This window comes from Pygoscelis adeliae, unplaced genomic scaffold (genome assembly GCF_000699105.1).
Source record: "Pygoscelis adeliae isolate BGI_AS28 unplaced genomic scaffold, ASM69910v1 Scaffold154, whole genome shotgun sequence".
NCBI classification, from domain to species: domain Eukaryota; kingdom Metazoa; phylum Chordata; class Aves; order Sphenisciformes; family Spheniscidae; genus Pygoscelis; species Pygoscelis adeliae.
In genome coordinates, this window is record NW_008825113.1 from 1,288,089 (window position 1) to 1,303,494 (window position 15,406).

The 15,406-nt window shown below is 35.4% G+C and overlaps 1 protein-coding gene across 1 annotated transcript in view; it reads left to right on the forward strand.

Annotated features, from left to right (window-relative positions):
- The window catches only part of ITSN1 (intersectin 1 (SH3 domain protein)), a 114,506-nt gene that overhangs the window by 33,898 nt on the left and 65,202 nt on the right, over positions 1-15,406 (forward strand). Inside the window, exons 15-17 of the mRNA XM_009327951.1 lie at positions 2,284-2,371; positions 2,547-2,686; positions 12,268-12,392. Coding sequence (XP_009326226.1) covers positions 2,284-2,371; positions 2,547-2,686; positions 12,268-12,392 — 353 coding nt within the window. The remainder of the gene's footprint in view (positions 1-2,283; positions 2,372-2,546; positions 2,687-12,267; positions 12,393-15,406) is intronic.

A 15,406-nucleotide genomic window follows, 5' to 3' on the forward strand; every position in this document is an offset into this window, starting at 1 on the left:
CTCAGTTTCTCATACGCCCTCTTGCTCAGGGCGTAGGATCAGAAGAGAACTTTCTCTCATTAGATTGACAGGAACTGGTTTTTGATTGCTTCGTTTGCCTTCTACTGCTATATGGGACATAATTCAATTCTTGGAAATTTCTTGTTGCATGAAACTTCAATGTTAGTGATGCCATTAATTTCTTTCATCTGTTTCTTCTGTACAACTGAAGGATGTGGAAGAGCATGTTGTGGATGCTCTTGGAATAGATGCTTATTACATGGTTGTCTGTGATTTCAGGAAACAGAACTTGACCCTCATGATCCCTTGGCATTCTCTGTCCTTAAATACTCTCCAAACTATTGTGTGTATTAAGAATGAGTATTCTGGAGTTTAGAAGTATTCTGGCCTTTAAAAATAAACAATAAACATTAAAAATAAACATTCCATGCTGAAATATTGTCCTATGTTACCTTTTTGTGCTTGAAGAATGATAATTTTTCTGTAAATCCTGTTTCATTTTGACATGCATTTTGCTATTTGGTTTATCTAAATGGTTCTTGAATTGGGATGATACAATTTTGATATCCTTGTGTCTTGAAAGGTGATTTCTTTTCCTCTTTCTCTTGAGGTTTATCCATCAATACATTTAATCTACTAGATGCCATCTTTCTTGGATTATACTACTTGAAAACTTCATTTCCATGATGCCTGTGTGCTGTACTAATTTAATAATACTGTTTAAATTTTTCATCCCAAACGATGGCATGGGGCATGCAGGTATTGGGGTGGGAGGGTGTGGTGGAAGGGAAAGTGTGAACACAAAGGACAGTGTTTTGCATGTAGTTTAAGAACACGGTAATGGTGGTTGTTGGGAAGGAGGCAGGCCCGCTCAGGCAGATGATTTGGAAAATGCTGCGTTATATATTACTGTTTCTCATTTGGTTCTAGGTAGGGAATAATAGTCCCATGACAGGAGTATCTGGCCTTCGTGGTATCTTTGAAGGGCTGAAAAAGATCTGCTGATGCCATAGGCAATGCAGCTGAACAGTGAGGGTCACGTGTAACTCCTAACAGTCAAATGCATAGTTTATCTTAATCTTGATACTTTGTGAAATTATAAAGTCCTTGACTCTGCTGTGCTATCTAAGTATGTTTTTTGGAACATAAAGAGATTACAGTAGTCTGTAGTCGTTGCATAATCATAAGATCTGAGCTGTACACTGCAGAGGCACGATCAAAGACTGCCATGAGTAAAGTGGGACAACTATGAAGTCATGTCAGTGCAGTCAACCTTGTGTTCTTGTAATAAAAACTAAAAACTTTTTATAGGACTCACTCTGGTATTAAGCAATTAGGTGACATTTATTCTTAGGATCATATTATGTCATTTGCAATCCTTCATGACAAATTGAAATTGTAAGATGATTGATTCCTCAAAAGCCCTCAATTCAGGACAATTGCTGAAATAAATTACTCGGTTCGTCTGAAAGATGGGATGTTGACACTCAGGCAGCTTTTATAAAATAAGCTGTTTCACATCATGCTTCTATAATATGTTTTGACAACTTGAAGTTGGAGGTCAAGGCTTCTGAAAGGTGTATGAAGTAGCACTTCATCCTCCAGAGGGAGCAAGAATTATATATGAGAGAGAGAGAGAGATGATCCACCGAAGGTGGAATTTCTCATCTGCAGGGTCTCTGTAATATATCGGTGTACAATCTTACATGTGTTGAAATCGAGAGAGATCATAATCCTCTTTCAAGAGTGCTAAATTGAGAGATCTAGGACTCAAGTATTCCCATCTAACAGAGCTTGTGTGGCATAGCTTTTGGCCGTAACATATTCCTTTAAAGTGAAAGCCTTTATTTTCTCTTCTTTAAATAAACTGTAAATATTTGTCTTTCTATTCCTGATCAAAGTTAATATTCATTTATTAAAATGAGAAATAAATGGTTAGTAAGTGCTTGTTTTAACATTTCCTGAAATCTATCCTTGTCGTCTTGACCTGAATTTCAAGTAATTCTAAGCCAAGTTACGTATTCAATGAGAATCAATTCTCAAGTAATATGCTTAAATTTGATAACGCTCACTTTTTTGTATTGGCAGAGAACGATGTCTGAGTGGTAGCACCACACAGATAGTGGTTGGATAATAGCATAACACATAATTTAGTGAGAGGAAAAAGTAAAGTCATTTCAGAAGAAACGAAAATGAGAGGTCTTATGGCTAAGGTCATCCTTCACTCACCTTTTTGTCTTGTTTCTCTTCTTGTTTTCTCTATCCTCGTTGTCCTCTATTCAGGAATCTCAGCAGATGCTTGGAAGGTTGATTCCAGAAAAGCAATTGCTTAATGACCAGCTAAAGCAAGTTCAGCAGAACAGTTTGCACAGTAAGTGTATTTTTGTACATGTCTAAGTTTGTATAGGACATGATGCTGCATTGCACAGGTGTACTCTGTAATTTCTTTTTTTGTGTTGCAAGATGCATGTTGAAAAATGTTGCTTTCTATCACCTAAAATTCTCTGTGTAAGAAAATACTTATTTGACAATATGTTTAAAAACAGGAGATTCTCTTCTTACTATCAAAAGAGCCTTAGAAGCCAAGGAACTAGCACGTCAACAGCTTCGAGACCAGCTAGATGAAGTAGAAAAAGAAACTAGATCTAAACTTCAGGAAATTGATATTTTCAATAATCAACTGAAGGTAATCCTAGACTTTTTAACCCTTTCTTCTAAATGTTCAGTTAATTATTTTCTATCTTGATTATGGAATAAAATATTGAACTAGAATGATTGATTTAGAATGTCAGTTTTGGGAACGTTCTCAAAACTTTTTTTTTTTTTAAAGAAAATACTAGTTAGCATCCAAACTCAGAGTTTGAATCAACTTAATCTGCAGAATCTATTTCAGAGTAAATTTGAGCTCTGATTCCAGATCCATGATTGCAAATATGAAATTGCCAGTTTCTGCCCTTTTGCATCAAAGAAGTGCAAGACTGTAGTACGTCAGCAAATCTGCTGGAATCAGTACTTCAAATTGAAATCTTTAACAAAGAGACTTGATTTTCTGCTGACACGCAGAATTTTTATCTGCTGTTCGTAAGCTCATACTTGTTCCTGAATGTAGTTGTCTGTTGTTTGTGGTTTCATGCTTTATTGATCAGTCTTTTGTTAAAACTGTGTGATTTTTGTTTATTTTTGCACAAAAAAATTACAGAAATTGCCGAAGTCAGTAGAGGAAGTGTTATTCAGAAAGAAGTTATAAATCAGTCTTTATTTACAAACTTTTACTAGCATTCATTTTTTCATAAAATATCCTAATGATAACGTACTCTATGTGCTAGTTCAACTGATGGTTTCTCCTAAAAGCTGACTAGAAAAATACTCAATTTCCTGCAAGGTATAATAAATTGTGCTACAAGTACTTAGAAGGAAAACCACTATGTGATAGATACGTTAATGTTTCTGTAGTTGTTTTGAAATTAGATCAATTATGATTACATCATATGCTTTAGGATGGAAGGCGTGTTTGAAGTTAAGCAACAAATAGCTTGTTTTAATATTAAAGTTAATAATAATAATAATAATAATAGGAAAAATTAAAAGCTGTAGACCATACCACTACCTGTTTCAATGCCAATTCAAAGATGACTCTCACGATCTTAGGCAGGGAGGTAGAAAGGGGAGAATCTCTGCAGAATCATGAGACACAGAAAACAAACAAAATATTTGCAATTTATTTTAAAAGAAAACAGAATGGTTTACCTCACTTTTTTTTATATATATATGCTTTTTGGACACACCTTAAAATGTGCTTTTTGGGTGATTTTTTTTTTTTTTTTTAAAGGAGTCCTTTTGAAGTGTTTTGCAGATAAATATGACCAAAGGATATTAATTCTAAAATTAGTGTCAGCATTCGGTTTGATCATAAATTACCTAAACAGCTTATAAATGGGCAGGGGAGTGAATAATCTTAGTACTGTGACAGTAGCAAAAATAAAACAACAACCCCAAAACAAACAAACAAACTTCAATATTTTAAATACTGAAGGGCTTGACTTAACAAATAACAAGCTAATGATAATTAAAAATTGAAAATGCACATTAAACAAAGACATCGATTTATCAGAATGTCTGCCATCTATCAAAGAATGCCTTGTCTAATTGTAAACTATTTTGCGGTTTAATGGGAAAATTGATCTCTGTGTTCAAATCTTAGTATTTAGAGTTATCGCTTTAAATGCTGAAAATTAGTTATGTAGACAGTTCCTTGGGAAGACTTGAGCAAGCTTTCTCTGGCTTGAAGATATTGTATTCTTCATTTCATAATGCGTAGAAGCAGTGCTTAATAGGAAGACCACTTTTTGATGCTGTACGTCGGTATTTTTGCCTTGCTGCAGCTTTCTTTGCTTGCTTGGAAGAGATGAGTTTAAGAGGGGAGAACAAGGCAGTGGGGCAGTTGTACTGTTGAAAGTGAGAGGTGGGAGCTTAATTCAGAGAGAGTTGTATCTTCTCCCTTTTGTAGTTTCACTAGATTTGCAAGATGTGTTTTTGGGGGCCTGAATGATTTTATTACTAGATTTAAATATCTACAAAGGCATATATACTTTTTTGTGGACTCAGCATGGAATGGCTGTAGTACTCCCATTGCCAGAGAAACCTCTTAGAAGATGCTGTGTGTGCAGCAGTGATTTAATGGCTGTGGTTCTGTGGAGAGAGCTCTCAGAATGCCTTGCATGTGAGACTTTATGCAGAAGGCTAGTGAAAGCTTTCTTGAGACTCAGTTTTATTAGGGTTTGTGTGAAGTGGAAGTTCTGTTCTTAAACCAAGGCAGAACACATCTATCTCTTAGGTAATAATATTGCTCAAAACAAAGTAGTCTAGGAACGTGCATGATTCTCAGATACTTTTACCTAAACAATCAAAAATCTATGACAACTTTTAGGAACTGCCACTGGAAAGATGACTGTTACATTTGAAATAGGTAGAAAATGGCTTATAAATAATTGCCAAATTAATAGCTTCCCCAATTAACAGAAGAACTTTTTGTTTACTTATTAGTAGCTGGGTGCATAAATACAGCAGGCTCATTTGGTGCTACAGTACCTTGCAATTTGTATAATTATCAGTCAACTGTATAATGCTCACATTTAAATATAAAACCTTTTCAAATAATGTATCAAAAAATCCACCACAACCGAGCTTTAAATATAATAAAGGCTTATTATCTTGTAAAGGAAGGGAAAATATGTGAAGATGGGAAATACAGAATGTTTATTTTTAAAATGTATTTTTATTAAATAAATAAATTAAAAACTCCGTTTTTAATAAAGGCTGTTTCTAAATTATCTTGTAGGTTAAAACTGATAGACTTCTTTTATGATAACCTGCTCTTACTTTGTGCTTCAGTGTGCTAACTGAGAGATGCATGTTTGATGGGGTGGCTGTTAGGACGGCAGCACCATAATTGACACTGTCTTGTGCAGCTTTTGTTCTCTGACGAGTGATGGAGAGGCGCTGGTGCTTGCCTTGTCTTCTGTAATATAGCTAGCTTCTGGACGAGAAGCAGAATGATGTGGTACTGTTTGCAAACTCCCAGGAAAAAAAATGCATATCTAAATACTCTTTACGTATATACCATCTTACAACATTTTGCACTTATTTCCTACAGGGAGAGGGAATAATACATGTCTTTACTTAGTCAAAATGCTTAATTTAATAGAAAACAGAACCAAAATTGTAAATATGTAAGCTACTGCTCTCTGAGTACAAAGTATATGCCAAACTAGTTTTGATGAAATGCTTAAGAGACAGTGAAGTTGACAACAACATTAAATTATAATCTTTTGTCATCATTGTGGAGGTTTATTCCTTATTGGCTATGAATATTGGTTGCGTTATCTCCCATGTGAATATATCCTGAAGTGTTGCAAAACTCCATTTCTGATTCATTCTCTTGAAATAGGCTACGCTTGATCTACTGATAGCGAATACAGAAATATGCCGCCATAGTACAAGATAAAATGAACGATTTAACTAGTATCTAATGTGCCTTTTCATTGATGAGACCATAAGGTTTACCTAATGTTCCAATATATTTTAGGTTACGGGTCAACTTGTTAACATGATAGTAGTATACAGTGGATTGCACTGCATTTGCCTCCATATTATAGTTTTTATGTTCCGCAGTAAGTGAATACTTAAAACAAGTGTTAAATTACCTCAGCTTTGCTTTGTGTCTTAATAGCATATATGAGTGACTAGGGAGATAAATGAAACATTTTTTTCTACTGGATCTTTTGTCTTCCCTCCAAAACAACTGATTTAAATTTCTTCTGATTAGTTCTTTGGAGCTCAAGTACTTCAGTTACTTTTGTTTCAAGTTAACATCTTAAGAGTTGGAAGTGTTCGTAGAATTTGGTTCCTTTTCAAAGACTTTCTGGAGTATAAAATGTTATTAATATTTCAAAGCAAGTAGTTTCAAGTACCTTCACTGAATATCTTTCAACCATGTAGAACCACATGGTTTCAGGAAACTGTTAGTACTTGTTTGGCAGAGAAATAGGTACCTTAGCCTGCAGCTGATCAGATGTCCTTTTAAATCAGATTTGAGGCATTTTATTAGAGAAGATAATAGTCTTGTGGGTTGTACTGTATTTGACTATAGAGTGAGTGACTGAGTTGGTAACAAGGCTGTAAGTTGGTCCACTTTTTTGTGTCCTGAATTATGTTTGAGGGAGTCTGACTTCCATTATTCTTTAAAAATCTTAGCCTAGAAATCTAATAATTAAAATTGATACAGTTATTAGTAAAAATGTAACTATGCATTTGTTTATTTTTCTCTACTTTATAAAGTAATTCTGTGGAACAGAAGGCTTTATATTAGGTTTCCTGTTTGTATATGTATAGTCCTCCCATAATTTACCTTTACAAATTCTTTCTCCATTCAGTGTGAATCTACATTTAAATTTCACGAAGGTCAGTCATAAAGCAATTAAAATAATTCTTAATGTGGTTCTTGTCTCCAAAGACCAAATAATCGTTTTGTATAGCATAGAAGAATCAAGTATTTAGAGCTTATCTGTGTTACTGCACAGGAGAAGACAACTAAATTAGTGTTTCTGAAATACATTAGTCTTGCTGAGAAGCTATTCTCAGTGCCTGGAAAAAGTGGTGAACAAGTAGAATCAAGTTCTTAAAAATGTTTTACATTTTGTGTCATGTTCCAGTTGTTGTCAGTCCCTGTCTAGTCAGTGTGCACTGGACAAGTCTTGCATATGAATGCCTGTTTACATTTGAGCATTTCTTTCTTCCAGTCAGTGGCAATGGAAGATGCAATGCTGCAGTGCCTGGCAGTTCTCCTGGGCTGCGTCAACTACTTAGACTCCTTTCTAAAGGTCTCCATGCCATACTCAGGCAGTACACAACTATCTCAATCTGAGTGATGAACCTCCTCCAGTTATGTGCTTCACTTTACCATAAACAGATGAGTGTGCAGTGTTTAACTAAGTTAGTATTTAATAAGAGGTGCTAGCCCTAAAACATAACCAAAGACAAGAGTTTATAATTTGATTCTTTATCTAATCCTTACTGCCTAGATGAGGAGTGTGCCTTGAATTGCAACCTGGGCAGGGTGCTAGTTAGTTATTTTTGTCTTTTGCTTATCTGAAACTTCAAGATTTTAAGTTAATTGCCTGTTTTGGTCATGATGTTCAGAATTTTTAAAAAGAAAACACTTTTATGTTAAGTATTCCTACACAGCACTGTAATTCGTGATTCCAGGTATGAGAGAGATGGCAATACATCCCCTTTATCAAATCCCCCATAGCTATAATATGGGGTGAAAGGAGGAACCGTCTCTGTCAAGGACAAAGCAGGAGCTTTGGGAGCTGGGGACTGGGGTAGGAGAGTATTGCTGTGGGAAAGCCTCAGTGAGCACAGAACTGTAGGGTTCCTTCCTCTGGGATCAAATGCTCTGGTTTGTCTCAAGGGGAGAAGATCTGATGGAAACATTGTATTGTAATCCCTGAAGTGTCCTAAGTTCTATTGTCTTTCTGTCTAAAGGCAAAATTTGGGCTTAAACAACTACGTTTCTAACATTAAGGTTTTCATAGCAATACGACTTGTCTGTATAGAGTGAATATTACTCTGCTGTATGAAACTCATATTTTAATTCATATTCAATATTATGTGGGTACCTAAATGTGGCTATTGTAACATCTCAAAATTATACTTGTTAGTCTGTTTGTGAATTAAGTGGAAAGGTAACAATTTCTCTCTGCTTCTAAGGTAAGACATGCTTTGTCCTGCACACCAGAAACAAGCAAAGCATTGTTATGTCTTTGGAGTTACAATATACGATTTGTAAATGTACAGCTTTTCAGTTGCTTGTGTCTGTAAAAGATGAGTGTAGGACTGTGCTGAATATTCAGCTGGCAAACGTTTCATTCCGTTGACTGTTGAAGTGTTACTATAATTTTGTTCAACTGGTGTCCTATAACACTGTGGGAGATGCTGATTCTTTCTCCCCATCCTCCTGCTGGTACTTGGCAAAGCAACAGAGAATCTATCTGTTGCATGAGATACCGATCAAATCTTTATTTCCTCCTAGCTAATGCAAAGAAGGATATATATTGCATTTTTTTATCTCCAAAAATTTTCCATCCAGTGCTAGGAGTATAAGCTAGGTTAGATTTTCTTAACTGTTACAGGTATGTCACAGAAAAATCTCTTCACAAAATACTGCACCAGCACATTGGCTTAGCTGGGAGAGAATAATGTGTTAAAATGTCTATGGAAACCTTAAATATTTATTAAAATGTCCCTTGAGATCCTAACTTAGCTGAGCATATAGATAAAATGACAAAATAAGCAAACAAAATAATTTAATTATTTGGACCAGAGTTGGCAGCAGTGCTTAACTGTTGTGATGCAGCAGTTAATGGTCCTACTATATGTACTCGGTATGAGAAACCACTTTCTCCAGACAGACATGGAGGCATGGCTCATAGCTACAACTTCCCCAGTTTTCTGTTTGGCAGTAAAAGTGGCATATATCATTTGTTTAGTGGCGAGATAAACTTACATGTCTAAACTATAATTAAAATACAAAGTTTGGGCTAGACATCGAGTGGAAGTAAATAGTGTTTGGTGCACAGATATCTTGCAAGCTATAACTTGTTTTTATGCATTTGAGTTCAGGAAGTTTTTCTGAAGGGGGGGAAATACCAATATTCTGAATTAGAGGTAGATTTTTCCTGATTCTGCATATAAAGATGAACTGAATCATTCTTTCTAGTTTACAAATTTCTTGTTAAAAAGTAAACTAAGCTCAGATGTTTGCATCTGGGTTGTCTCACTTAAAGCTTTTGAGATTTATTGGGGTTTTTTGTTCAACTATGATAGCATTCATACTCTTCAAGAATTTTAGTTCCTCTTTCTTTGTCTAGTGATTATTTCTATGTAACTGCTCAAACACCGAAGTTTGGGATAAAGATGCAAGGGGGAAGAAAAAACAAACCTGGAAAGCACTGTTGTCTAAATAGCTTAAAATTTTGCAAGTAACAACAGGTTATCTTCAGTGTTGCCTTATTAGAAATGCATGACTATCCCAGATTTCTCTGTTCAGTAGCAAGAGGAGGTCTCGTCGGCCAGGACTCATAATCTTGAGCTTCTTGGCATACAAAGTTAAGTGACAGGAGGGCACCTGAATGTGAAGGAAAGCTAGAGCAAGTAGAACAACAAAGGATTTCTAAATAGAAGCCTGTGCTAAAGCTGAACTAAACATAGGAGTCAGAAACCTGTGCTTTGGATAGCAGTCTCTTTACCCAGAAAAGAGAAACAGCTTGTTAAAAATCATGAATGCTAGTCAAGATATTTGATATTTCACATAAGTAGTACTTTGAGCTTCAAGAGCTTTGTAGATACTTACTTCTATGGATTTCTGCAATCTACAAAAATTCCTAATACTGTTGGCCAGGTGGAAAACTGCTTTCAGCTGTGCCATTTTCTAATCTGTGTCCTTTCAGATGAATGCTTGTAAATCACTCTACTGCTAATGTTCTTATGGTTGTATATTTGTCCTTTGCACTTGTACATATTTTTTGATACAAATAAGGGTTCAGGTGATCATGTAAAGAAGATGGGGACTGTGATGCCCCCAGATAAGTTAATTTGAAACAAGGGTCAAATCCTTTGCACCTCAATATGTTACAAGTGTAACAACATTAAAGAAGCTGAATTAATAACATGCAGTTATTGAAAATGACTGTTCACTCTAGTTAGCACTTCAGAAACTTATAGTCTGGTCAGAGGCTACCTCTAGCTCCAGGTGCAGTTGACTATCTGTGTGTTCACTGCAATCTCCCGATCCCTTTATTTTCTTACTGTTCTTTATGGGCCAACTACTAAAACCCCATTATGTTCAATATTGCTAATATATTTCCTTTTTAGTAGCCCTTTTTCTTAGTCCACAATAAGGCTATGCATGAATGTTTATAATCATGGGCATTCAGGGTTTAAAAATTTTCCCAAAGGCAATATCCTGCCTGAATAATTCTGGTGATTTTGCAAGAGTAGTTTATTTTACTTTCTGTAATATCCATTCTAGATCCTAACTATCTACTAAGCTTTAATGTGACTATGGAAAATAATGATGATCATAAAATATGGTATTGCCCAAATTATCTCTGTATTTCAGTGAGTTTCATGGCCTTAGCAGAGTTTTAATTAAAACTTGTATAGGAACTGATTATCTCTTTAACGATGTCAAATTCAGTTTTCATTGAATTTAAAATTGAGGATCATTAATGAAATGAGACTGAGATGTATGACATGCAGTCCATCTTAACTTTGTTTAAACTTTCATCCATATATCAGAAGTGTTTTTAATACCTTGCAAAGGTCATGTGCTACTCTTCTTTGTGATGTAGTTACTTTGACATCTTGAAATTTGATACTGCACAGTGTGCAGTCGTTCAGCGCTAATGCACTTATTACTTTAAAATTTTTAGACACAGTGCAAGTACAGTCTGTAAATAAACAAGTATTAACTTTCAGCTTTTATGAAACTATAGCTAAGAAGTTACTAATAATGCTGTGAAATTAACTTACTGAAACTTTTCCCATTTTGGCCCTTTGAATCACTTGATATTTAGTTGTTTGGTTTTTTGGTTTTTTTTTTTCTCTTTTACTCTTAAGCAATTTTCTACATTTCGGTCAGTGCATGAGGATAGTTACAGAAAGTCTTCATCTGGCTAATTTGTAGATTGTGAATTTCTGAAAAACTATCCAAATACTTTCAAGATAAACTGTTTCAATCCCTGAATGAATTAAGATAAAGCTTTTAAGGATACAAGAACTAAACACACCTGCGTGATGTAAGTCATAACATATTTCATTAGACATTATTAAGATACAGATTTAGAAAAAATTTCCTGCTACACACTTTTTCTGCATATTTTTGTCTGCACTATATTTTCATTAAAACATACCAATTTTTTAAAGTGAACTATTTTCAATGAAAAATTTCGGTTGTCCTAGGTAAAGTTATCCTTTTTTTCCTTGTAATTCTGCGGAGTTCAGATGCAAAATTTTAAGTTACGCAAAGAGATTCAAGATAAAATTTGTGTTTGTATTAATAGGTGTTAATGCAGAAAACAAATCTTGATGAAAAGATGATGGTTTTATTATTCTTTATATTCTAAATGTTTCAGGCAATGTCTTTCCAGTTAATTAAAGGAAAACTGACTTGTATATGGATGAATACTCTCTGTGCCACGATTCATCCCAAAGACATTGCTTAAGGAATTCAATCTCCTGACTATAAAACAATCCTGAAGATTCTTTAGTAAATCACCATTAATTTCAAAGTAAAACCGATTAACTGAAACAGTTGCTACTACGAGCAGCTCAGAAGGCAGATTTTTGAATGGAATTTAATAAATTAATTCAACAAACCAGCAAACAACTTAAAACATAAGTGACTTTTCAGATTAAGCTTTGTCAAACTTTTGTCAACTTTTTAGAGTCCCATTTAAAAAAGGCTTTCTTGTTTCTTAACCCTTTAACATCTTAGGTTATATGGATAAAAATAGGAAAACAGTAAGTGGTTTATAGACCTTTGAAATCTACCTTAAATGTCTGCCAATGCATTTGGCAATACTGTAAGTTTGAACAGAGATATCCAACCATTTGCAAGTTTTGTTACTTCACAATTAAATATATGGGGCCATTAGTTATGATTCACATAGTATATGTTCACACATATTGTACTTTTTTCTCTAGGAGCTGAGAGAAATACATAACAAACAGCAACTACAGAAGCAAAAGAACTTGGAAGCTGAGAGGCTGAAAAAGAAGGAACAAGAAAGGAAGACAATAGAACTAGAAAAGCAAAAAGAAGCTCAAAGGTAACAAACTGCTTTAATTTAAACCCTTTCTGTAGAGATGCTAGAGTGCAAAGCATTTTGCAAACAAGTAAAATAAACTTTGCATTTCCAGGAGCATAATCTGATCTCAAATAATATATCGCTAAATGGCAAGAATACCCAAGACCTAGACCAAATTTCATTTCAGTGCAGATGATTCCTCTTAAAACTAGGGGAATCTCTTGATTTATCCTTGAATGAGAAGTGTGCTGTGGAGATGAGCTTCTACATCTGGCTGTGACTCTTAACTCTGTGATACATACAGATTTCAGCATGTGTAGTGTACTTCTACACCTAGAGAGGTTCTTGAACAGTGTAACTAACTAGCTCTGTCTCTTAAACTAACAAAATACAGAGCTAATGTTTTTCTGCTACGCACTTTGTTTTTCTACATTTTCAAATTTGTTTTTCTACATATATTTATAATATGTATATGTAAAATGAATGGCATATAGGCTAGCAACCAATTCTATTCTGACATCACTTATCAGTAGCTGTTTTATTTAATTTTTAGCAATTGTGGGGTTTTCATACTCTTAATGTAGACAGATGTTGGTCAAGACATGAAAACAAAGGCCTGAGAACAAAGGGTCTTAAATTTATTGGTTATAGCATTACATGGACTGTGACCTAAAGCAAATTGATAGCCTGTGTTACTATTTGGTGAGTCAAGTTAATTTTTACATTTCAGGCAAAAACGAAACAAGGTCTCAGTGAAAACCATATCTTCAAACAGAAATCTTATACACAGAAAGCAATTAAGTTTACACAATTCTTAAATCATTTGCATAAACCCTATGCCTTTAAAAATCTTAAAGATCAACTTCAGAAATAACAGACTTTCTAAGAAAACAGCTTTCTGTCACGAAGAAATAACTACATTAAATATGGTTATTATGTTGGAACTTTCCTTGAAAACAAAAAGGCTGCTGAGGTACTGGGAGTATAGGAACACTAAAAATAATCTATTTCAGAATATTAAATAAAATACTCCACTTCCTTCCAGAAAAATGGAAATTTAAAGAACAGATTTAAAAAAGGAAAAACTTCTGCCATGGAAAAACTTCATGTCTGACTTTTCATGCTAGCTGAGCATTCAGACATGATTGGTAATGTAAAACTTCATGCCACCCAAATATTCAAGTTTCTAAATAATCGTAATTGGTATATCTGATAATGAGCAGTCTGCCAGTCTTAGTGAGTTCCAACAGACACCAAAATGAATAAGGTAAATGATTAATACTCATAATGTGGATACTGCCCCATGATGATTGTGGAAGTATGCTGCCTTTTAATAGCTCTAGTGAAAGCAAAGCAAGAAAGAATAATCTTAAGATCATAATTATGTGCACTTTAGCCTTTGGCTTAATGGATAACCACAATCACTTTATACTGAGAATCATCTTATAAATTTTTTCTTGGTAATTATGCATTGAATTGTGCACGTAACTTAATTGAGCAAAGAAAGATACAGATATACATATTTGGGAATGGTAGAGGTCTTCTTGAAGACCTCTTACGACTAATTAGTCTTAATTATCTTAAAGCTAATTCCATGCAGACTTGTATGATTGTGGGAGTAATAACACAATTCAGAGTGGGGGAAAAAACCCCACATTTGAGTACAATGAATAGAGCTTACCCTTGGTGTTTGGGATAAGAACTGCCTGAGTGGTATAATGCAGTTGGTGAGAGAAAAAAGGAAATTGAAAGAGTAAAAGCACGTATACGTAAATCGCAGATTAGAGGTCATATTCCACAATAATTAGCACATGAGGAGTCTTGAAGTAAGGAAAAGAGCAGAATGTCAAGTTTTCTATTCCTAACCCTAAGCTGTGGAGCTCACACCTAGGCTTGTGTTTCTTTAGCTTCTCTGTCTCTTCTTATTCCCTTCCTTGTCTTCAGCTTGTGATATTAGCTTCTATAACAATCAAAGAAGAAAATTCCCCAGCTTCTGTGGAAAGAAAAAAGAAATCACACATACCCCACACCCCCACCAAGATACATTTTTGTCTGCTCTTCTCGCTCCAGCAGTTAAGAGCAAACTTGGTTTGTAGGTATGGGAATACTTAATCACTCTACTAGAAACATAATTAAAAACTCAATTTCCCATCTAAAGCCCATCTGACTAAACTCACTAGGTAGGATGCCACTCAAGTCAAAAGAAAATTGAGCTCTGTATGTGTTTGTGGTGCAGTTTCGGTGCTGCAACAAAACTGCTGAGTAATGGGCTCTGAATACTTTGCAAATGAACATACTGTTTAATATCTTCATAAGTGATCTGGATGACGGGATCAAGTGTACCCTGATGAAGCTCGCCAATGACACCAAACTGAGTGGGGAAGTAGACACTTTGGAAGGGAGAGCCACCCTGCAGGAAGACCCGGATAGGCTGGAAAAGTGGGCTAACAAGAACCTTATGAAGTTTAACAAAGACAAATGTAAGGTCTTGCACCTGGGAAAACATAATCCAGGAATGCAGCACAGGCTGGGATCTTCCTGGCTGGGGAGCAGCTCTGTGGAAAGGGACCTGGGGGTCCTGGTGGGCAACAAGCTAATATGAGTGAAAAGTGTGCTGCTGCGGCAAAGAAAGCCAACAGGATGCTGGCTTGCATCAACAAGGGCATCACCAGCAGAGATAAAGAAGTCATTATCCCACTCTACTCAGCGCTTGTCAGGCCACACCTGGAATACTGCGTTCAGTTTTGGTCCCCGCTATACAAAAAAGGTGTGGACAGGCTGGAGAGGGTCCAGAGAAGGGTGGTAAAGATGATCAAAGGACTGAGAAGCCTGCCATATGAGGAAAGGCTGAGAGAACTGGGTTTGTTCAGCCTTGAGAAAAGAAGGCTTAAGGGAGACCTTATCACCATGGTCCAGTATTTAAAGGGTGGCTACAAAGAAGATGGAGATTCCCTTTTTACGAGGAGTCACATGGAAAAGATGAGGGGTAATGGGTATAGGTTACTCCTGGGGAGATCCTGATTGGACACAAGGGG